At 47.1% G+C, this 22,839-nt stretch overlaps 1 protein-coding gene across 2 annotated transcripts in view; it reads right to left on the reverse strand.

Moving 5' to 3' along the window:
* The window catches only part of PHC2 (polyhomeotic homolog 2), a 55,088-nt gene that overhangs the window by 11,881 nt on the left and 20,368 nt on the right, over nucleotides 1-22,839 (reverse strand). The window contains exons 5-9 of one of the 2 annotated variants that reach the window (XM_040423937.1): nucleotides 21,479-21,640; nucleotides 20,772-20,840; nucleotides 20,392-20,614; nucleotides 2,968-3,248; nucleotides 1,236-1,359 (exon numbers count right to left, since the gene is read on the reverse strand). In XM_040423937.1, coding sequence (XP_040279871.1) covers nucleotides 1,236-1,359; nucleotides 2,968-3,248; nucleotides 20,392-20,614; nucleotides 20,772-20,840; nucleotides 21,479-21,640 — 859 coding nt within the window. Of the gene's footprint in view, nucleotides 1-1,235; nucleotides 1,360-2,967; nucleotides 3,249-20,391; nucleotides 20,615-20,771; nucleotides 20,841-21,478; nucleotides 21,644-22,839 lie in introns of both variants that reach the window. The other variant, XM_040423927.1, reaches the window with a different exon arrangement.

Below are 22,839 nucleotides of genomic sequence, written 5' to 3' on the forward strand. Positions count from 1 at the left end.
AAGACCACCACAGGCTCCAACAGACAATATAGCTGTGCTAGAGCCTTAGATCACAGTTGTGTTGTAATGGAGAAGAGCTGCGGTGTGAAGCATGTGGTCAAGGAAGCGGCCTGATGAGACAGAAGGTGGATTTCAGACTGTGGCAGCCTCCAACAGAAATGGAGCCACTCACAGGAGCTGAGCACTGGGGGAGCAGAGCTGCAGTGTGTGCTGGAGCCTGTGATCAGAGCTGTGCTCTAATAGAGCAGAGCTGCGGTGTAAAGCATGTGGTCAGGGAAGCAGCTTGATGAGACTACAGCCTCCAATAGTCTTTGATTATAGGTCTGTTGTAATGGAGCAGTGCTGCGGTGTAATGGTGAATTTCAGACTACGGCAGCCTCCAAGAGACAATGCAACAGAGATGTGCGCTAGTGGAGCAAATATGCAGTGTAAAGCATGGGGGCTACAAAATCAGCAGGTAGGTGCCACCCATAGGCCAGGGGCTTAGATCTCAGGTAAGAGGAGCATATTTCTGGCTGCAGCTCTTCTATATGCCAGCAATTTCATACATGATAGCAGCAGCACATGGAGGACGACCATGTCCCCTGTGCCTGATTATTATTTCATGAGAGCGCGCTCTGCGGCCGCGGTCTAAGTGCAGGGGGGGGGAATCACTCGCCGTATAATGTGCCCTCTCCACCTGCTCCTGCTTTTAGCTGCCCTGCTCTTCTGCTGAATGACATCGCTCCCACCTCAACCATGAAGACCTGGTTGTAGAAGGGACCGTGCAAACAGCTCCACAGATCTCAGCTTCCTGCAGCCTTTCCATTAGAATCACCGGCTTCATCCGGAGACGCCTTGTGTTTTAGATATAAGAGGGAGATGCGGTCATCGGGACAATCTATCTCTAGCAACCAAGTTGTCAGAACAAAGCTGGATTGTCAGCAAAGAGCGGCGGCCGGGTCGCAATCTCTTCCCTGCCTAGTCAGTCCTCTGCTCAGACTGCCATGTTAAAGGGCTTGTGCAGGGTTAGAAGGAAGGTATGATTTAGAAACAGCGCCCCTCCTGTCCATGGCTATGTCTGGTATTGCAGTTGAATACTAAAATACCAGAGACACCGGCAGGAAGGGGTGATTTTGTTGTACTACTCTTGGACCATACAATTCCAGTTTACTTAGGAGGAGGACCCCTTTATATGAGTGACAGGAGGAGCTAATGAGTCACCTACAGTTGTATGAATGTATGAGATAACTCACCGTGAGCCTGGTAACGGTCTGGAGCTCTGTTGATGGACACAGCGGCGGCATGGACTGGCGCCTTCACCAGGGTCGGGCTGATAGACGAGTAATGTTTGTAGACGTTGGTTGCGGTCGGAGGAGTCTGCAAGACAAAGCATGTAAGAGAATAGAGTTGAGCACAAATATTCGAAAAGCAAATTCTTATTGCGAATATCGGCACTTCGAGAATTCACGAATATAGCGCTATATATTCGTCATGACGAATATGCGTACACATCAGGTGATCATCCCTCCCTTCTTCTAGCTTGTGGGCCAATGAGAAGGCTTTGTCACAGCTTGGCAACATCCCTTGCAACCAATAGAAAAGTTGCCTACCCCTTACTATACAAGTTGCACGTATTGCAAAAAAATACGCGCATCATTAATTGCCGCGCAAATATATTGGAGCACTTGACTCTATCGGCATATAAAGCTATTCTAATGTTCTGCCGTGCCGACCATTTTCTCCAGTCACAGGAAACTTATACCAGCTTGAAAAATGTAGCATAAGTGACGATTACGCGAATAATACATTGCCGATTTTCGCAATCAAGAATACAGTCGAGAATTCGAGATTATATGACGAATATTCTACAAAATAGTCGCAAAATATCTCTAATTCGAATATTGCCCCTGCCGCTCATCACTATAAGAGAAGACTGCCATGTAAGTAAATATGTAACACAGCGCCCCCCACAGGGAGGAGACCTTCTAAGGCCACTTTCACATGACCGTATGGCTTTTTCAGTGTTTTGCGGTCCGTTTTTAACGGATCCGTTGTTCCGTTTTTTGTTTCCGTTGTGGTTCCGTTTTTCCGTACGGCATATACAGTAATTACATTGAAAAAATTGGGCTGGGCATAAAAGTTTCAATAGATGGTTCCGCAAAAACGGAACGGATACGGAAGACATACAGATGCATTTCCGTATTTTTTTTGTGTGGACGCATTGACTTGAATGGAGCCACGGAACGTGATTTGCGGGCAATAATAGGACATGTTCTATCTTTCAACAGAACGGAAAAACGGAAATACGGAATGCATACGGAGTACATTCTGTTTTTCTTTTTGCGAAACCGTTGAAATGAATGGTTCCGTATACGGAATGCAAAAAACAGCCCGTAAACGGGAAAAAAAAAACGGTCGTGTGAAAGAGGCCTAAGCAAGAGAATGGAGCGGCAGAAGGGTAATGATCAGTCCCAAGTGACGCCAGGCTGGATACACCGCCAGGTCATCGGAAGTTCCGCAACTTTCTAACAGACTTTGTGCTTCAATTTCTTGCCATTTTCAAGACCTCGGCTTGCTGTCAGGAATTTACTTACATCCAGAGGCTTAAAGAGTTTATATAGGACTATTGCTTCTCACAGCTGAGGGTTTGTTACTATTTGTATGGGGGAGGAGAGTCATTTGTGCTCCTGCTGCGTTTAGCTCACAGAGGACTGACTGCACTGATACCTGGTAACAAATTCACAGCTGTGATAAGATGTACTAGTTCAGGAATTCCACCTCTGGAAATAAAAAAAGAATATTTCCATTCACTGACAGGAGATCTTATCTTAACTGAAAATGAAAAGTCTATTAGAAAGCTACAGCACGTTTTATTTTCACAATGTTTTATTGACAGGGGATCATTCCCTACGTCTTGCCCGAGGGCCGAGGTAGCTGTCCTATATAGAAATATTCCAGCATGCAGTCCTTCTGGTATTTACTCACCGAGCCCAGAGCAGCCGGGATCTGCAAGATGACCGCCGAGGTGACTGGGACAAGCTTGCGGGCTACGGTCACTTCATGTCCTGCGAGGCTGGCGCACAAGGACGGGCTCTGTCTGTGCCCATTGGTCTCGGCACATGTGGATGGCGGTTCCAGCGCTGCCAGGGATGTGATGGGTGGAGAGCCCAGATACTGGGCTGATGAGCTGACCTGGGTGAGGGGCAGTATCGGGCGAGGCTGAATATGCAGCGGCTTCTGTGGCTGTACGAGCTGCGGGGAGCAGGCTGCAAGGAAGCAGTACACATAAAGCAAATGTCCCTGCTGAGAGCAATCTACACTGCGTGCAGAATTATTAGGCAAATGAGTATTTTGACCACATCATCCTCTTTATGCATGTTGTCTTACTCCAAGCTGTATAGGCTCGAAAGCCTACTACCAATTAAGCATATTAGGTGATGGGCATCTCTGTAATGAGAAGGGGTGTGGTCTAATGACATCAACACCCTATATCAGGTGTGCATAATTATTAGGCAACTTCCTTTCCTTTGGCAAAATGGGTCAAAAAAAGGACTTGACAGGCTCAGAAAAGTCAAAAATAGTGAGATATCTTGCAGAGGGATGCAGCACTCTTAAAATTGCAAAGCTTCTGAAGCGTAATCATCGAACAATCAAGCGTTTCATTCAAAATAGTCAACAGGGTCGCAAGAAGCGTGTGGAAAACCAAGGCGCAAAATAACTGCCCATGAACTGAGAAAAGTCAAGCGTGCAGCTGCCAAGATGCCACTTGCCACCAGTTTGGCCATATTTCAGAGCTGCAACATCACTGGAGTGCCCAAAAGCACAAGGTGTGCAATACTCACAGACATGGCCAAGGTAAGAAAGGCTGAAAGACGACCACCACTGAACAAGACACACAAGCTGAAACGTCAAGACTGGGCCAAGAAATATCTCAAGACTGATTTCTCTAAGGTTTTATGGACTGATGAAATGAGAGTGAGTCTTGATGGGCCAGATGGATGGGCCCGTGGCTGGATTGGTAAAGGGCAGAGAGCTCCAGTCCGACTCAGACGCCAGCAAGGTGGAGGTGGAGTACTGGTTTGGGCTGGTATCATCAAAGATGAGCTTGTGGGGCCTTTTCGGGTTGAGGATGGAGTCAAGCTCAACTCCCAGTCCTACTGCCAGTTTCTGGAAAGACACCTTCTTCAAGCAGTGGTACAGGAAGAAGTCTGCATCCTTCAAGAAAAACATGATTTTCATGCAGGACAATGCTCCATCACACGCGTCCAAGTACTCCACAGCGTGGCTGGCAAGAAAGGGTATAAAAGAAGAAAATCTAATGACATGGCCTCCTTGTTCACCTGATCTGAACCCCATTGAGAACCTTTGGTCCATCATCAAATGTGAGATTTACAAGGAGGGAAAACAGTACACCTCTCTGAACAGTGTCTGGGAGGCTGTGGTTGCTGCTGCACGCAATGTTGATGGTGAACAGATCAAAACACTGACAGAATCCATGGATGGCAGGCTTTTGAGTGTCCTTGCGAAGAAAGGTGGCTATATTGGTCACTGATTTGTTTTGTTTTTGAATGTCAGAAATGTATATTTGTGAATGTTGAGATGTTATATTGGTTTCACTGGTAAAAATAAAAAATTGAAACGGGTATATATTTGTTTTTTGTTAAGTTGCCTAATAATTATGCACAGTAATAGTCACCTGCACACACAGATATCCCCCTAAAATAGCTAAAACTAAAAACAAACTAAAAACTACTTCCAAAAATATTCAGCTTTGATATTAATGAGTTTTTTGGGTTCATTGAGAACATGGTTGTTGTTCAATAATAAAATTAATCCTCAAAAATACAACTTGCCTAATAATTCTGCACTCCCTGTATACTGCCCGTTACCTATACTGTGCGCTATCTATACTGCCCATTACCTATACTGTGCGCTGTCTATACTGCCCATTACCTATACTGTGCGCTGTCTATACTGCCCATTACCTATACTGTGCACTGTCTATACTGCCCATTACCTATACTGTGCGCTGTCTATACTGCCCATTACCTATACTGTGCGCTATCTATACTGCCCGTTACCTATACTGTGCGCTGTCTATACTGCCCGTTACCTATACTGTGCGCTATCTATACTGCCCATTACCTATACTGTGCGCTATCTATACTGCCCATTACCTATACTGTGCGCTGTCTATACTGCCCATTACCTATAGTGTGTGCTGTCTATACTGCCCATTACCTATACTGTGCACTGTCTATACTGCCCATTACCTACAGTACAAAGTTTGGACACACCTTCTCATTCAAAGAGTTTTCTTTATTTTCATGACTATGAAGGCATCAAAACTATGAATTAACACATGTGGAATTATATACATAACAAACAAGTGTGAAACAACTGAAAATATGTCATATTCTAGGTTCTTCAAAGTAGCCACCTTTTGCTTTGATTACTGCTTTGCACACTCTTGGCATTCTCTTGATGAGCTTCAAGAGGTAGTCCCCTGAAATAGTTTTCACTTCACAGGTGTGCCCTGTCAGGTTTAATAAGTGGGATTTCTTGCCTTATAAATGGGGTTGGGACCATCAGTGGCGTTGAGGAGAAGTCAGGTGGATACACAGCTGATAGTCCTACTGAATAGACTGTTAGAATTTGTATTATGGCAAGAAAAAAGCAGCTAAGTAAAGAAAAACGAGTGGCCATCATTACTTTAAGAAATTAAGGTCAGTCAGTCAGCCAAAAAATTGGGAACATTTTGAAAGTAAGGGCTATTTGACCATGAAGGAGAATGATGGGGTGCTGCGCCAGATGACCTGGCCTCCACAGTCACCAGGCAAAAGGGCCAACAAGTGCTAAGCATCTTTGGGAACTCCTTCAAGACTGTTGGAAGACCATTTCAGTGGACTACCTCTTGAAGTTCATCAAGAGAATGCCAAGAGTGTGCAAAGCAGTAATCAAAGCAAAAGGTGGCTACTTTGAAGAACCTAGAATATGACATATTTTCAGTTGTTTCACACTTGTTTGTTATGTATATAATTCCACATGTGTCAATTCATAGTTTTGATGCCTTCATAGTCATGAAAATAAAGAAAACTCTTTGAATGAGAAGGTGTGTCCAAACTTTTGGTCTGTACTGTATACTGTGTGCTATCTATACTGCCCATTACCTATACTGTGCGCTGTCTATACTGCCCATTACCTATACTGTGCGCTGTCTATACTGCCCATTACCTATACTGTGCACTATCTACACTGCCCATTACCTATACTGTGCACTGTCTACACTGCCGGACCCCATTGACTATAATGAGATGGGACGGGAATCCAGCAGCTCCCTGGCATATCAGCCGAGATGCAGCTGGAAGAAAGTTGCAGCAAGATATGTTTTTTCTCTGGCTAAATCCCGGCACATCCCATTATATAGTTAATGTGGTCCAGCTATGCCGGATCTGAAGAACTTGTTCTCTGCCATAACAGCCCGTTGGATTTCTTTGATGTATTGTATACTACTGTCTGCTCTGTACTGACCTATACCTATGCTGCCTTCTCCTTTCTATACTGACTGCTGTCTATACTGTTTGCAAGTTGACAGACTGTTATCTAATTTTTATACCCATTTTCTATTACTGAACATTGGGGGTCATTTACGATCAGAAATACGCCTATAACAGGTGTAATTCTGGCGCAGATTGCGGCGCTAAAAAAGTGGACGTGGCTTGGGAAGGGGGTGTCTCATTCATCATTTTCTACTCCTGTTTTAGGCGTACAAAATGGTCTCAATTTAAGCCATCAAGGAATCTGTCTTAGATTCAGACCGGTGCTTCTACATAGATTCGGCCGATCCACCGCCAGCGCAGGGGCTTATTAAGACTGGTGTCTAAAACGATGTTCTTAATAAATGACCCCCATTATCTATACTGTCTGCCTTTATCTATCCTGACTCATGTTCCTATCTATCTGTCTAGTAATATCTATCCAGATCACTATCTACTGTATTCTACCCGATCATATCTGTTCATACCGATTGCTAACTTGCCTGCCCCTAGCCATGCTGACCACTATCTATACTACCCCCTCCGATCCACACAGCTATACTGCCTACTATCTATGAAGCCCATTATCTATACTGACCACTATACTGTCTCCTCCCATCTATATAGTGTGGCCCATATCTATACTGACCACTATCAATACTGCCTATGATCTATACTGACCACTATCTATGCTGACTGCTACTATACTTACTATTATGAATACTGCCTGCCATCTATGAAGCCCATTATCTACAGTGGAAGCTATCTATACTGTCTGGTCCCATCTATAGATTCTGCTCCTATCTATATTATTATTATTTATTATTAACCCCTTAGTGACCACCCATACTTGTTTTTACTGACGTAAACAAAGGGGGTTTTAGCTAAACGGCTGGCTTTAATCAATCATTACATGTACTTAAAATGGTGTATTAAAAACTATAACTTGTCCTGCAAAAAATAAGACCTCCTACAAGTACATTTATGAAAAAACTAAAAAGTTCTAGCTCTTGGAATGCAATTTTTAAAAAATGTGCTTGGTCACTAAGGGGTTAAAGCGCTGCTCATGCCATGGCGCTGTACATAAGGGGTGCACATACATAATGCAAAACAAATGCAACAAGCAAGAACAAATGAGTTACAAACTGGTACAGAAGGGGCGAGGATCCTGCCCGCGGGGGCTTACAATCTACAGTATGTAAAGACCGCTATTACTACTGCCTGCTATCTATACTGACCGCTGTCTATACTGACCGCTGTCTATACTGTCTGCTCCCATCTATATATTCTGCCCCTATCTATAAAGACCGCTATCACTACTGCCCACTATATATACTGCCTACCCTATCTATACTGACAGCAATCTATGTCTTCTCCCATCTATAGATGATGTCCCTATTTATACAGACCACGTTAATAATGCCGGCTATCTATACCGCCTGCTATCTATACTACCCTATCTATAGTGACTGCTAAATATATTGTTTTCTCCCATCGATATGTTCTGCCTGTCTATACTGCCTACTATATATACTGCCTACCCTATCTATACTGACAGCAATCTATGTCTTCTCCCATCTATATATTCTGCCCCTATCTATACAGACCACTATCAATACTGCCTACTATATATACTGCCTACCCTATCTATACTGACAGCAATCTATGTCTTCTCCCATCTATATATTCTGCCCCTATCTATAAAGACCGCTATCACTACTGCCCACTGTATATACTGCCTACCCTATCTATACTGACAGCAATCTATGTCTTCTCCCATCTATATATTCTGTCACTATCTATACAGACCGCTATCAATACTGCCTACCCTATCTATACAGTACTTACCACTATCTATACTTGAGGCTCCTAATAACTGCTCACTATCTATACTGCCTGCTCCTATCTATACAGACCACTATCAATACTGCCTACCCTATCTATACAGTACTTACCACTATCTATACTTGAGGCTCCTAATAACTGCTCACTATCTATACTGCCTGCTCCTATCTATCTATACCGCCTGCTGATATTCTCCCCTGATCGCTGCGCAGGCAGTGGATGAGGATTGGATTACCACCAGTCTGACTATTTTAACACAATGACATCACTCTTATCACAGATCTGCCAGGCTACCATGGCACCCAGCAGCTGGGCAAGGACGCTGGGAGGGCAGAAGATTTGCATTGCATTAAGAGTCTTTTGTGTGTTTTTTCTTTTCTTAGTTTTATACGAAAGCAGAGAGCCGTGTCTGCGCCTGAGGCGGTCCCCACAAGAACAGAGATGAGAGAGTGCGACCGAGTCCGGGGCGAGCAGAACGCCAAGATCGTGTCTTCTCATCCGCTGTGTGTATATATATATGTATATTGCTTAAGAGTTTGTGAGCCCTTCAGGATTTCTGCATACACTTTACCTAAAACTACATCAGATTTTCACACAAGTTCTAAAAGTAGATAAAAATAACCACATCAATCAAATGAGCCAAAAATATGAGACTTTGTCATTTCTTTGTTGAGGAAAATGATCAAATGTCACATGTGGCCCTCAGTAATTGCAATGGGGAATTTTTTTTTATTTTTTATCATTTTGTTAAAAATGTGAAAACACACGTTTTTAAAAAACAAAAACGTTATATTATGCTGAAATATAGAAAATTTTGAAGAGTTCGCAAACTTTTAAGCAGCACTGGATATATAAGAGCAGTAAGCGGTAAATGTATCTAATAGTCTTGTAATCGAGGTCGACCCGACATATTGTCCAGTAATATAGGATGACCCCTATTTAGTCCAGTAATATAAGCTGCTCTCTATACAATCCAGTAATAGAGGCTGACTCCTAATACTATACAGTACAGTAATAGAAGCTGACCGCTATACAGTCCAGTAATAGAGGCTGACTCCTAATACTATACAGTCCAGTAATAGAGGCTGACTACTGATACTATACAGTACAGTAATAGAAGCTGACCGCTATACAGTCCAGTAGTAGAGGCTGACCCATATATTGTCCAGTAATATAAGCTGATCTCTATACAGTCAAGTAGTAGAGGCTGACCCCTATACAGTCCAGTAATAGAGGCTGGCCCCTAGAGACCAGTAATAGAGGCTGACCCCTATACAGTCCATTAATAGATGCTGACTCCTATACAGTCCAGTAATAGAGGCTGACTCCTATACAGTCCAGTAACTGAGGCTGACTCCTATACAGTCTAGTAATAGAGGCTGACTCCTATACAGTCCAGTAGTAGAGGCTGACTCCTATACAATCCACTAATAGAGGCTGATCCCTATACAGTCCAGTAACTGAGGCTGACCCCTATACAGTCCAGTAACTGAGGCTGACCCCTATACAGTTCACTAATAGAGGCTGATCCCTATACAGTCCAGTAACTGAGACTGACCCCTATACAATCCAGTAATAGAGGCTGGCCCCTACAGAGACCAGTAATAAAGGCTAACCCCTATACAGTCCATTAATAGAGGCTGATCCCTATACAGTCCAGTAACTGAGGCTGACCCCTATACAGTCCAGTAACTGAGGCTGACCCCTATACAGTCCACTAATAGAGGTAGCCTTATGACTCCACCCCTTTAGAGGTCTCCACTGCGACCATTGTTGGTCACCCTGTTGCTATGGGATACGTGTACAGTACGCCCGGTGGTCTCCATTGTCTGAGATCTCGTTGTGCTGTCTGTTCCCTGCAGCGCTCGGTTCATGTCAGAACTTGATGCTCCCATAAATATTTAATTGTGTCATGTCTGTCAGGCCTCCGGCAGACAGGGGGTTAATAGAAAGCCTGGGGTTGAAGCAATGGTGGATCAATTATTTATGTCTGACAGAAGTGGGGGCTGTTTCCATGACAACTGATTCTTTATTCTTGTAAGGAGGTAAGGACTTGTCTGTGCACAGGCCCAAGAGACAAGATCTGGAGGAGGCAGCCCAAAATGTACTGTATATGGGGGTACAGGGTCACTACTAGTGGGGTAAGAGTCCTGTACTGTATAAGCGGGTACAGGGTCACTACTAGTGTGGTCAGAGTCCTGTATTGTATATGGGGGTACAGGGTCACTACTAGTGGAGTCAGATTCATGTATTACATATGGGGGTACAGGGTCACTACTAGTGGGGTCAGAGTCATGTATTGTATATGGGGGTACAGGGTCACTACTAGTGGGGTCAGAGTCATGTATTGTATATGGGGGTACAGGGTCACTACTAGTGTGGTCAGTCATGTACTGTATAAGGGGGTACAGGGTCACTACTAGTGGGGTCAGTCATGTACTGTATAAGGGGGTACGGGGTTACTACTAGTGTGGTCAGTCATGTACTGTATAAGCGGGTACAGGGTCAATACTAGTGTGGTCAGAGACATGTATTACATATGGGGGTACAGGGTCACTACTAGTGTGGTCAGTCATGTACTGTATATGGGGGTACAGGGTCACTACTAGTGTGGTCAGTCAGGTACTGTATATGGGGGTACAGGGTCACTACTAGTGGGGTAAGAGTCCTGTACTGTATATGGGGGTACAGGGTCACTACTAGTGGGGTCAGGGTCATGTACTGTATAAGCGGGTACAGGGTCACTACTAGTGTGGTCAGAGTCCTGTATTGTATATGGGGGTACAGGGTTACTACTAGTGTGGTCAGTCATGTACTGTATATAGGGGTACGGGGTTACTACTAGTGTGGTCAGTCATGTACTGTATAAGGGGGTACAGGGTCAATACTAGTGGAGTCAGAGACATGTATTACATATGGGGGTACAGGGTCACTACTAGTGTGGTCAGTCATGTACTGTATATGGGGGTACAGGGTCACTACTAGTGGGGTAAGAGTCCTGTACTGTATATGGGGGTACAGGGTCACTACTAGTGGGTCAGGGTCATGTACTGTATATGGGGGTACAGGGTCACTACTAGTGGGGTCAGGGTCATGTACTGTATATGGGGGTACAGGGTCACTACTAGTGGGGTCAGGGTCATGTATTGTATATGGGGGTACAGGGTCACTACTAGTGGGGTAAGAGTCCTGTATTGTATATGGGGGTACAGGGTCACTACTAGTGTGGTCAGTCATGTACTGTATATGGGGGTACAGGGTCACTACTAGTGTGGTCAGTCATGTACTGTATATGGGGGTACAGGGTCACTACTAGTGGAGTCAGAGACATGTATTACATATGGGGGTACAGGGTTACTACTAGTGTGGTCAGTCATGTACTGTATAAGGGGGTACAGGGTTACTACTAGTGGAGTCAGAGACATGTATTACATATGGGGGTACAGGGTTACTACTAGTGTGGTCAGTCATGTACTGTATAAGGGGGTACAGGGTCACTACTAGTGGGGTCAGAGTCATGTATTACATATGGGGGTACAGGGTTACTACTAGTGTGGTCAGTCATGTACTGTATAAGGGGGTACAGGGTCACTACTAGTGGGGTCAGAGTCATGTATTACATATGGGGGTACAAGGTTACTACTAGTGTGGTCAGTCATGTACTGTATAAGGGGGTACAGGGTTACTACTAGTGTGGTCAGTCATGTACTGTATAAGGGGGTACAGGGTCACTACTAGTGTGGTCAGTCATGTACTGTATAAGGGGGTACAGGGTCACTACTAGTGTGGTCAGTCATGTACTGTATAAGGGGGTACAGGGTCAATACTAGTGGAGTCAGAGACATGTATTACATATGGGGGTACAGGGTCACTACTAGTGTGGTCAGTCATGTACTGTATATGGAGGTACAGGGTCACTACTAGTGGGGTAATAGTCCTGTACTGTATATGGGGGTACAGGGTCACTACTAGTGGGTCAGGGTCATGTACTATATAAGCGGGTACAGGGTCACTACTAGTGGGGTCAGGGTCATGTATTGTATATGGGGGTACAGGGTCACTACTAGTGGGGTCAGGGTCATGTACTGTATATGGGGGTACAGGGTCACTACTAGTGGGGTCAGGGTCATGTACTGTATATGGGGGTACAGGGTCACTACTAGTGGGGTCAGGGTCATGTATTACATATGGGGGTACAGGGTCACTACTAGTGGGGTAAGAGTCCTGTATTGTATATGGGGGTACAGGGTCACTACTAGTGGGGTCAGGGTCATGTACTGTATAAGGGGGTACAGGGTCAATACTAGTGGGGTCAGATTCATGTATTACATATGGGGGTACAGGGTTACTACTAGTGTGGTCAGTCATGTACTGTATATAGGGGTACGGGGTTACTACTAGTGTGGTCAGAGTCCTGTATTGTATATGGGGGTACAGGGTCACTACTAGTGGAGTCAGATTCATGTATTACATATGGGGGTACAGGGTCACTACTAGTGGGGTCAGTCATGTACTGTATATGGGGGTACAGGGTCACTACTAGTGTGGTCAGTCATGTACTGTATAAGGGGGTACAGGGTCAATACTAGTGTGGTCAGAGACATGTATTACATATGGGGGTACAGGGTCACTACTAGTGTGGTCAGTCATGTACTGTATATGGGGGTACAGGGTCAATACTAGTGTGGTCAGAGACATGTATTACATATGGGGGTACAGGGTCACAACTAGTGTGGTCAGTCATGTACTGTATATGGGGGTACAGGGTCACTACTAGTGTGGTCAGTCAGGTACTGTATATGGGGGTACAGGGTCACTACTAGTGGGGTCAGGGTCATGTACTGTATAAGCGGGTACAGGGTCACTACTAGTGTGGTCAGAGTCCTGTATTGTATATGGGGGTACAGGGTTACTACTAGTGTGGTCAGTCATGTACTGTATATAGGGGTACGGGGTTACTACTAGTGTGGTCAGTCATGTACTGTATAAGGGGGTACAGGGTCAATACTAGTGGAGTCAGAGACATGTATTACATATGGGGGTACAGGGTCACTACTAGTGTGGTCAGTCATGTACTGTATATGGGGATACAGGGTCACTACTAGTGGGGTCAGGGTCATGTACTGTATATGGGGGTACAGGGTCACTACTAGTGGGGTCAGGGTCATGTATTGTATATGGGGGTACAGGGTCACTACTAGTGGGGTAAGAGTCCTGTATTGTATATGGGGGTACAGGGTCACTACTAGTGGAGTCAGAGACATGTATTACATATGGGGGTACAGGGTTACTACTAGTGTGGTCAGTCATGTACTGTATAAGGGGGTACAGGGTCACTACTAGTGGGGTCAGAGTCATGTATTACATATGGGGGTACAGGGTTACTACTAGTGTGGTCAGTCATGTACTGTATATAGGGGTACAGGGTTACTACTAGTGTGGTCAGTCATGTACTGTATAAGGGGGTACAGGGTCACTACTAGTGTGGTCAGTCATGTACTGTATAAGGGGGTACAGGGTCACTACTAGTGTGGTCAGTCATGTACTGTATAAGGGGGTACAGGGTCAATACTAGTGGAGTCAGAGACATGTATTACATATGGGGGTACAGGGTCACTACTAGTGTGGTCAGTCATGTACTGTATATGGAGGTACAGGGTCACTACTAGTGGGGTCAGGGTCATGTACTGTATATGGGGGTACAGGGTCACTACTAGTGGGGTCAGGGTCATGTACTATATAAGCGGGTACAGGGTCACTACTAGTGGGGTCAGGGTCATGTACTGTATATGGGGGTACAGGGTCACTACTAGTGGGGTCAGGGTCATGTACTGTATATGGGGGTACAGGGTCACTACTAGTGGGGTCAGGGTCATGTATTACATATGGGGGTACAGGGTCACTACTAGTGGGGTCAGGGTCATGTACTGTATAAGCGGGTACAGGGTCACTACTAGTGGGGTCAGAGTCATGTATTACATATGGGGGTACAGGGTTACTACTAGTGTGGTCAGTCATGTACTGTATAAGGGGGTACAGGGTCAATACTAGTGTGGTCAGTCATGTACTGTATAAGGGGGTACAGGGTCAATACTAGTGGAGTCAGAGACATGTATTACATATGGGGGTACAAGGTTACTACTAGTGTGGTCAGTCATGTACTGTATATAGGGGTACGGGGTTACTACTAGTGTGGTCAGTCATGTACTGTATAAGCGGGTACAGGGTCAATACTAGTGGGGTCAGATTCATGTATTACATATGGGGGTACAGGGTTACTACTAGTGTGGTCAGTCATGTACTGTATATAGGGGTACGGGGTTACTACTAGTGTGGTCAGTCATGTACTGTATAAGCGGGTACAGGGTCAATACTAGTGGAGTCAGAGACATGTATTACATATGGGGGTACAAGGTTACTACTAGTGTGGTCAGTCATGTACTGTATATAGGGGTACAGGGTTACTACTAGTTTGGTCAGTCATGTACCATATAAGGGGGTACAGGGTCACTACTAGTGGGGTCAGTCATGTATTACATATGGGGGTACAGGGTCACTACTAGTGTGGTCAGTCATGTACTGTATATAGGGGTACAGGGTCACTACTAGTGTGGTCAGTCATGTACTGTATATAGGGGTACAGGGTTACTACTAGTGGGGTAAGAGACATGTACTGTATATGGGGGTACAGGGTCACTACTAGTGGGGTCAGAGTCATGTATTACATATGGGGGTACAGGGTCACTACTAGTGTGGTCAGTCATGTACTGTATATAGGGGTACAGGGTTACTACTAGTGGGGTAAGAGACATGTACTGTATATGGTGGTACAGGGTCACTACTAAAAGGGTCAGTCATGTACTGTATATGGGGGTACAGGGTCACTAGTAGTGGGGTCAGAGTCATGTACTGTATATGGGGGTACAGGTTCACTACTAGTTTGGTCAGTCATGTATTGTATATGGGGGTACAGGGTCACTACTAGTGGGGTAAGAGTCATGTATTGTATATGGGGGTACAGGGTCACTACTAGTGTGATCAGTCATGTATTGTATATGGGGGTACAGGGTCACTACTAGTGGGGTAAGAGTCATGTATTGTATATGGGGGTACAGGGTCACTACTAGTGGGGTCAGAGTCATGTATTACATATGGGGGTACAGGGTCACTACTAGTGGGGTCAGAGTCATGTATTGTATATGGGGGTACAGGGTCACTACTAGTGTGATCAGAGTCATGTATTACATATGGGGGTACAGGGTCACTACTAGTGGGGTCAGAGTCATGTATTGTATATGGGGGTACAGGGTCACTACTAGTGGGGTCAGAGTCATGTATTACATATGGGGGTACAGGGTCACTACTAGTGTGATCAGAGTCATGTATTACATATGGGGGTACAGGGTCACTACTAGTGGGGTCAGAGTCATGTATTGTATATGGGGGTACAGGGTCAATACCAGTGTGATCAGAGTCATGTATTGTATATGGGGGTACAGGGTCACTACTAGTGTGATCAGAGTCATGTATTGCATATGGGGTGTGACACAGTGAGGGGTTATGTCTGGCAAGGAAGGTATTTTCCTCCCAGCATGTGCGGCTAGGCTGGTTTCCAGCCAGGTGAGGTCAAATACCAGACCAGCGTTTAAGTGCGGTCTGGGTTTTGGCAGCACCTGGCTGTCCTTAAATAGGCAGCTGGACTCAGCAGAGATGTCTCTGTTTTTTGGGATCTGAGGCTTTGTGCTGTGCTGGAGGGCTGAGAGACACACGCTAGGGAAACAGGCCCCCTAAAGCCTGCTGTGGACTACTTGAGGCAGATCTGCCAGCAAGGTGACTTGTGTTATATGAACTTTCCATTGTGTGTGAATTAACACCAAGACTGCAAAGTTACGTGCTGTTTTGTGCAATTGCCTCAAGTGTGAATAAACACTGAGGTTTTGAGTTAAGAACTTGTATTTTGCCTCCACAATTGGTGGAGGATGCGGCAAGAGCAGTGAGGCTGGTGTGAACGCCGATATTTTTGGTTTCTGCATTTTTCAGGCACGGTTGTATGTTGTACATTAAACCAGCTGAATTACAACCAGTGCCCCACGAAAAAAATGGAGGCTGTTGTAAAGGCCCTCATGGAGGCTAATCTGCAGCAGCGAGAGACAAACCTGCAGCAACGTGAGGCTAATAAGCAGCAGCAGGAGACTAACCAGTTGCTGCTACAACACGTGATGGCTTTGCAGACAGCAGGAGCAACCCCGAGCGTCCGCGCGATGCCCGGACCGAAAGCAGTCCGTGCCGCGATTCCTAAGATGACCCCCGCAGATGACATCGAAACCTACCTGGCGATGTACGAGAAAGTGGCCATCAGGGAAAAGCTACCCCGTGACCAGTGGGCTGAGGTCGTCGCTCCATTCCTGGCATCCGATTCCCAGCGGGGGTATTTCGACTTGCCGGACGATCAAGCGGCCGACTACCAAAAAGTAAAGGGTGAGATTTTGGCAAGACTGGGGGTGAATGTGTTGTTCTGGGCCCAGCGGGTACATCAGTGGGGGTTTAAGCCGGCGGAGCCTGCGAGACCCCAGTATTATGACTTATTCCACCTCTTGCAAAGGTAGCTACAGCCTGATGTGCCGAGTCCCACGGCTATGCTGGATAGACTATTGGCTGATATGTTCTGGAGGGCTCTGCCACCCCCTATCCAGCACTGGATCGGCCAGGTGTCTCCTGGCAACGCCCTAGAAATGGTGGCCCTGGTGGAGTGCTACGAGGCTACTAAGACTGTTACAGGGGGTTCTTTTGGGAGGGGGGCAGTCAAACCCTGTAAATCTCCATTCCAGACCCGGCGACTTGTGCCAACCAAACCCACCCGGGGTGTACCCTCTACGGACCTGGCTCCGATAGTCTGCTGGCGGTATCAGGAGCCGGGCCATGTAAGAGCTAACTGTCCCCATAAGGTGGAATCCATGGATACTAACTATGGCTACCGTCATTCGCTATATGCCAGAAAGCTGTGTGCAGCAGGTACCCCAAAAACTCTAAACCACCTGTGTCAGGTGGAGGTAGGAGACACTCCAGCGGAAGCTCTGCTGGACCAGGGAGTCTGGTATCCCTAGTAAGGGCTCCCCTGGTACGGTTAGCAGATTATACTGGCCGGAAAGTCGGGGTTATGTGCATCCATGGAGACTTAAAAGACTATCCCACCGCCTTAACCACAGGGGCTGGCAGATGGACTCACGAAGTGGCAGTTGCCCCAAATTTACACTACGAACTCTCTAATAGGGAGAGACTTCCAGGGCTTCCCGGAACTGTGGCCTGCTATGAGAGTGACTGATACTCATGAGACAGGGGTAACCCTAGCAGAGTGCCCCGGCTCAGGGGGGAGACGAGAACCCTGGGAACCTGAGACCGAAGGGCCAGCGGTAGGGGTGGCCGCCACTTTAGTGATAGAGGGGGAGACAACCCCGCTAAGTGCGATGGTGGGAGACGTGGAGGACTTGCCGCCGGGTCCTGAATTGGCAGACCTCAATGTCTCTGGGTTCTCGCCCTTTGAACTGCTATATGGCAGACAACCTCGTCTCTGGACGTGGCCAAAGAGGCGTGGGAACAACCCACTCCACATAAAAGTGTCATTTAGTACCTTACCCAGATGCAAGATCGGATAGAGACAGTGTTGCCTCTTGTTAGGGAACATATGGAGGCAGCTCAGCGAGCCCAGAGTCGGGTCTATAATCGGCAGGCTCGGGTCCGGATCTTTAACCCGGGTCATCAGGTTTTGGTTCTGGTGCCGACCGTGGACAGTAAGTTCCTGGCTAGGTGGCATGGGCCCTACGAGGTACTCGAGAAAATCGGAGATGTAAACTACAAGGTACACCAGCCAGGGAGGCGAAAGCCGAAGCAGGTTTACCATGTGAATTTACTCAAACCGTGGAAAGATAGGGAAACCTGTACAGAAGACAGCCCGCGGCCAGGGTTCCTAGGGAAAGCGGTTTTGTCCCCTCTGTCTGAAGTAAGAGAGGCGGCTGCCACAGTAAAAATTGCTGACAGCCTCTCCTCTAAACTGACTCAGGAGTCCCTTAACGGAGGCTGCCAAAGAGAAAACTGCCTTCATCACGCCTGAGGGGCTGTATCCATATAAGGTCTTACCCTTTGGTCTGCATGGCGCCCCCGCCACTTTTCAGCGACTAATGGACATTGTGCTTTGTCCACCTCGTCGGTACGCCTCGGCTAAACTGGACAATATTGTCATCCACAGTACCGACTGGGAAAGTCACCTACCCAAAGTGCAAAATAGAGGCGATACGGAATTGGCCCCGACCTGTCACCACAAGGCAAATAAAGTCATTCCTGGGAATGGTGGGCTATTACATGAGGTTTGTACCCCACTTTGCTACTCTAGCCGCGCCCTTGACAGGGCCGAAAATCAGTGATGGTTCACTGGGATGATCGGGCGGAAGAGTCTTTTGCCGCTTTGAAGTCGGCCCTGTGTGGGTCACCGGTTTTGGTGACGCCCGACTCCAAGAGGGAGTTCGTGGTACAAACGGATGCCTCCGAAGTAGGCCTCGGTGCTGTACGGTCTCAGGAAGTCAACGGGGAGGAGCATCCCGTTGTTTTCCTAAGCCCCAAGTTCACCCCAGCCGAAGCCATGTACAATATAGTGGAGAAAGAGTGCCTGGCTATCAAGTGGGCACTCGAGTCTCTCTGCTACTATTTGTTGGGGAGAAAGTTCCGCCTGGTGACCGACCACTTCCCTCTCAAGTAGATGAGCCAGGCCAAAAACCGGAATGCACGGGTTACCAGATAGTTTTGTCTCTGCAGAACTTTAAGTTCTCGGTAGAACACAGGGCAGGCCGGTTGCAGGAAAACGCGGATCCCCTGTCCTGGGTGCATTGTCTGGCATGTGTCCACCCCCTCAGGGTTGAACAAAGGGGGCAGGGTATGTGACACAGTGAGGGGTTGTGTCTGGCAAGGAAGGTATTTTCCTCCCAGCATGTACGGCTCAGCCAGGTGAGTTCATATACCGGACCGGAGTTTAAGTGCCAGTCCGAGTTTTGGCAGCTCCTGGCTGTCCTTAAATAGGCAGCTGGGCTCAGCAGAGATGTCTCTGTTTTGGGGATCTGAGGCTTTGTGCTGTGCTGGAGGGCTGAGAGCCGCATGCTGGGGAAACAGGCCCCCTAAAGCCTTCTGTGGACTACTGGAGGCAGAACTGCCAGCAAGGTGACTTGTGTTATATGAACTTTGTGTGTGAATTAACACCAAGACTGCAAAGTTACATGCTGTTTTGTGCAATTGCCTCAAGTGTGAATAAATACTGACGTTTTGAGTTATGAACTTGTATTTTGCCTCTGTACTGCGCCTGCTTACCCTATCTACCAGAGCAAAACCCCACAGGGGGTACCGGTTCACTATTAGTGGGGTCAGAGTCATGTACTGTATATGGAGGTACAGGGTCACTGCAAGTGTGGTCAGAGTCATGTACTGTGGGTCACTACTAGTGGGGTCAGAGTCATGTATTGTATATGTGGGTGCAGGGTGACTACTAGTGAGGTCAGAGTCATGTATTGTATATAGGGGTACAGGGTCACTACTAGTGGGGTCAGAGTCATGTATTATATATGGGGGTACAGGGTCACTACTAGTGGGGTCAGAGTCATGTACATTATATCAGGGTACAGGGTCACTACTAGTGGGGTCAGAGTCATGTATTATATTTGGGGGTACAGGGTCACTACTAGTGGGGTCAGAGTCTTGCACATTATATCAGGGTACAGGGTCACTACTAGTGTGGTCAGAGTCATGTATTGTATATGGGGGTACAGGGTCACTAATCGTGGGGTCAGAGTCATGTATGGTATAAAGGGGTACAGGGTCAATACTAGTGAGGTCAGAGTCATGTATTATATAAGGGGGTACAGGGTCACTACTAGTGGGGTCAGAGTAATGTACTGTATATGGGGGTACAGAGTCACTACTAGTGCGGTCAGATTCATGTACTAAATAAAGGGGGTACCTGGTGCCACACAGTAGTGACACCTCTTACCTTGAGTGATGAGCGGATGCGCTGTCACGGGTACCAGGGTCTTGCTTGCTGTCACCCGGCTGTCCACGCTCTGGCTCTCAGCTGAGGTCGCACTTTGTGTCGTTTTGGTCTGTGCTGCAGTTGTCACTGGGTGAGGGTTAATGGTGGCTGTGGCTGGCTTCATGGCTAGACTGGGAAACTGTGACTGGGTTGTGCCTCCTCCTCGCACTGCAAAATTCTGTACCTGAGAATAAGATGGATGCATCTGCACCAGGATCTGGCATAGCCCCTGCATTACGAGAGCATGAAGATGAGTGGGCAGTGGGGTCTGATCATGGCCCTCAGTGTCCACCTGCTCTTCCCCTTGCTTTGAGGTGGACTTCAATGATAGAGTCACTTACCTGAGTGGTGGATCCTGGACTGACCTCAGATGGGATGTTGCTCACAGTGGCAGTCGGGGTAAAGATCAGCTGAAAGGAACAATGGCGGGATGTCAACTACTGTCCATGACCTTATATCTATAGAATAACCCTATATTGGTGGCCTCAACGACTATGAAGTCAGCATTACCCTGAATCACTAAGAAGGTGGAGAGCGACCAGAAGTAATCCCTTCCTTCTCTGCTTAGTTTTCATCACTGAGGAGACTGCCCCCCCTCCTGTTCTCATGTATACACCATTTCCAGCCATATACATTCTGTCAGATACTACGTGTCTATATGGTACTGTATGAGGACACAGATGGAAATGGTCAGCCTTATCCAAAGCAGGTTTCCTTGACCACAGAAATTAGAAAGGACATGTACTGGATTATTACATAAGCTTTGGTCAGCCTGGGTGGACACACGAGGACCTGTCCTTGTTTTACATTTGGGGGACAATTATCCCTGTAGGGGGAGACAATCTGACTTGGGGGGTACAGGCGGTCAGTGATACAGTCGCATAGGGCATCCTGAACATGTAGGACCATGGCTTCTCCTGACTTTACTCCAGCCAGAAGTGGATGCCATTGACGCACACGTCCTGGGGTCTACTCCATTCCACCCAAGATACATGGCTTTACACACGTCTTCATCTCCCCTACCCCCTGGGACTTCAGGCCGACTCACCATTTGTGCTCGCAGATACATCTGTGCCTGGTTGGTGCTCAGGGCTGGAGATGAAGCATTTCCCAGGAGCACAGCCTGCTGAGTGATACCTGAGGATGGTGGAGGTGCGGAGCTGACAGTCTGTGGACGCTGGATGATCTGAGGAGAGGTGGTGAGACTAATCTGCTGTGGAGAAGACGGGAAAGAAGAAAAATCATCACCCCAAACGGCCAATAACAATACTACAATACAGTCTGTACTCCTAGCAATAGTCTGCACCCTGCACAGTCAGTCCCAGTACAAGTCTAAAACTGTACAGTCTGCACCCCAATACAGTCTATAACAATATAACAATACAGGCTGTACTTGTAGCAATAGTCTGCACCCTGCACAGTCTGCCCCAATACACAGTCTACACTGTACAGTCTGCACCCCAATACAGTCTATAACAATACAACAATACAGGCTGTACTCCTAGCTGCACTCCGCACAGTCTGCCCCAGTACACATTCCACACTGTACAGCCTGGACCCCAACATGGTCTATAACAATACTACAATACAGTCTGTACTCCTAACAGTAGTCTGCACCCTGCACAGTCTGCCCCAGTACACAGTCTACACTGTACAGTCTGCACCCTGCACAGTCTGCCCCAGTACACAGTCAACACTGTACAGTCTGCACCCTGCACAGTCTGCCCCAGTACACAGTCTACACTGTACAGTCTGCACCCTGCACAGTCTGCCCCAGTACACAGTCTACACTGTATGGTCTGTACCCTGCCCCAGTACACAGTCTACACTGTACAGTCTGCACCCTGCACAGTCTGCCCCAGTACACAGTCTACACTGTACAGTCTGCACCCTGCACAGTCTGCCCCAGTACACAGTCTACACTGTACAGTCTGCACCCTGCACAGTCTGCCCCAGTACACAGTCTAAACTGTACAGTCTGCACCCCGCACAGTCTGCCCCAGTACACAGTCTACACTGTACAGTCTGCACCCTGCACAGTCTGCCCCAGTACACAGTCTACACTGTATGGTCTGTACCCTGCCCCAGTACACAGTCTACACTGTACAGTCTGCACCCTGCACAGTCTGCCCCAGTACACAGTCTACACTGTACAGTCCTGTACCCTGCACAGTCTGCCCCAGTACACAGTCTACACTGTACAGTCTGTACCCTGCACAGTCTGCCCCAGTACACAGTCTACACTGTACAGTCTGCACCCTGCACAGTCGGCCCCAGTACACAGTCTACACTGTACAGTCCTGTACCCTGCACAGTCTGCCCCAGTACACAGTATACACTGTACAGTCTGCACCCTGCACAGTCTGCCCCAGTACACAGTCTACACTGTACAGTCTGCACCCTGCACAG

The sequence above is a fragment of the Bufo bufo genome, chromosome 1 (assembly GCF_905171765.1).
Source record: "Bufo bufo chromosome 1, aBufBuf1.1, whole genome shotgun sequence".
Classification (NCBI taxonomy): Eukaryota; Metazoa; Chordata; class Amphibia; order Anura; family Bufonidae; genus Bufo; species Bufo bufo.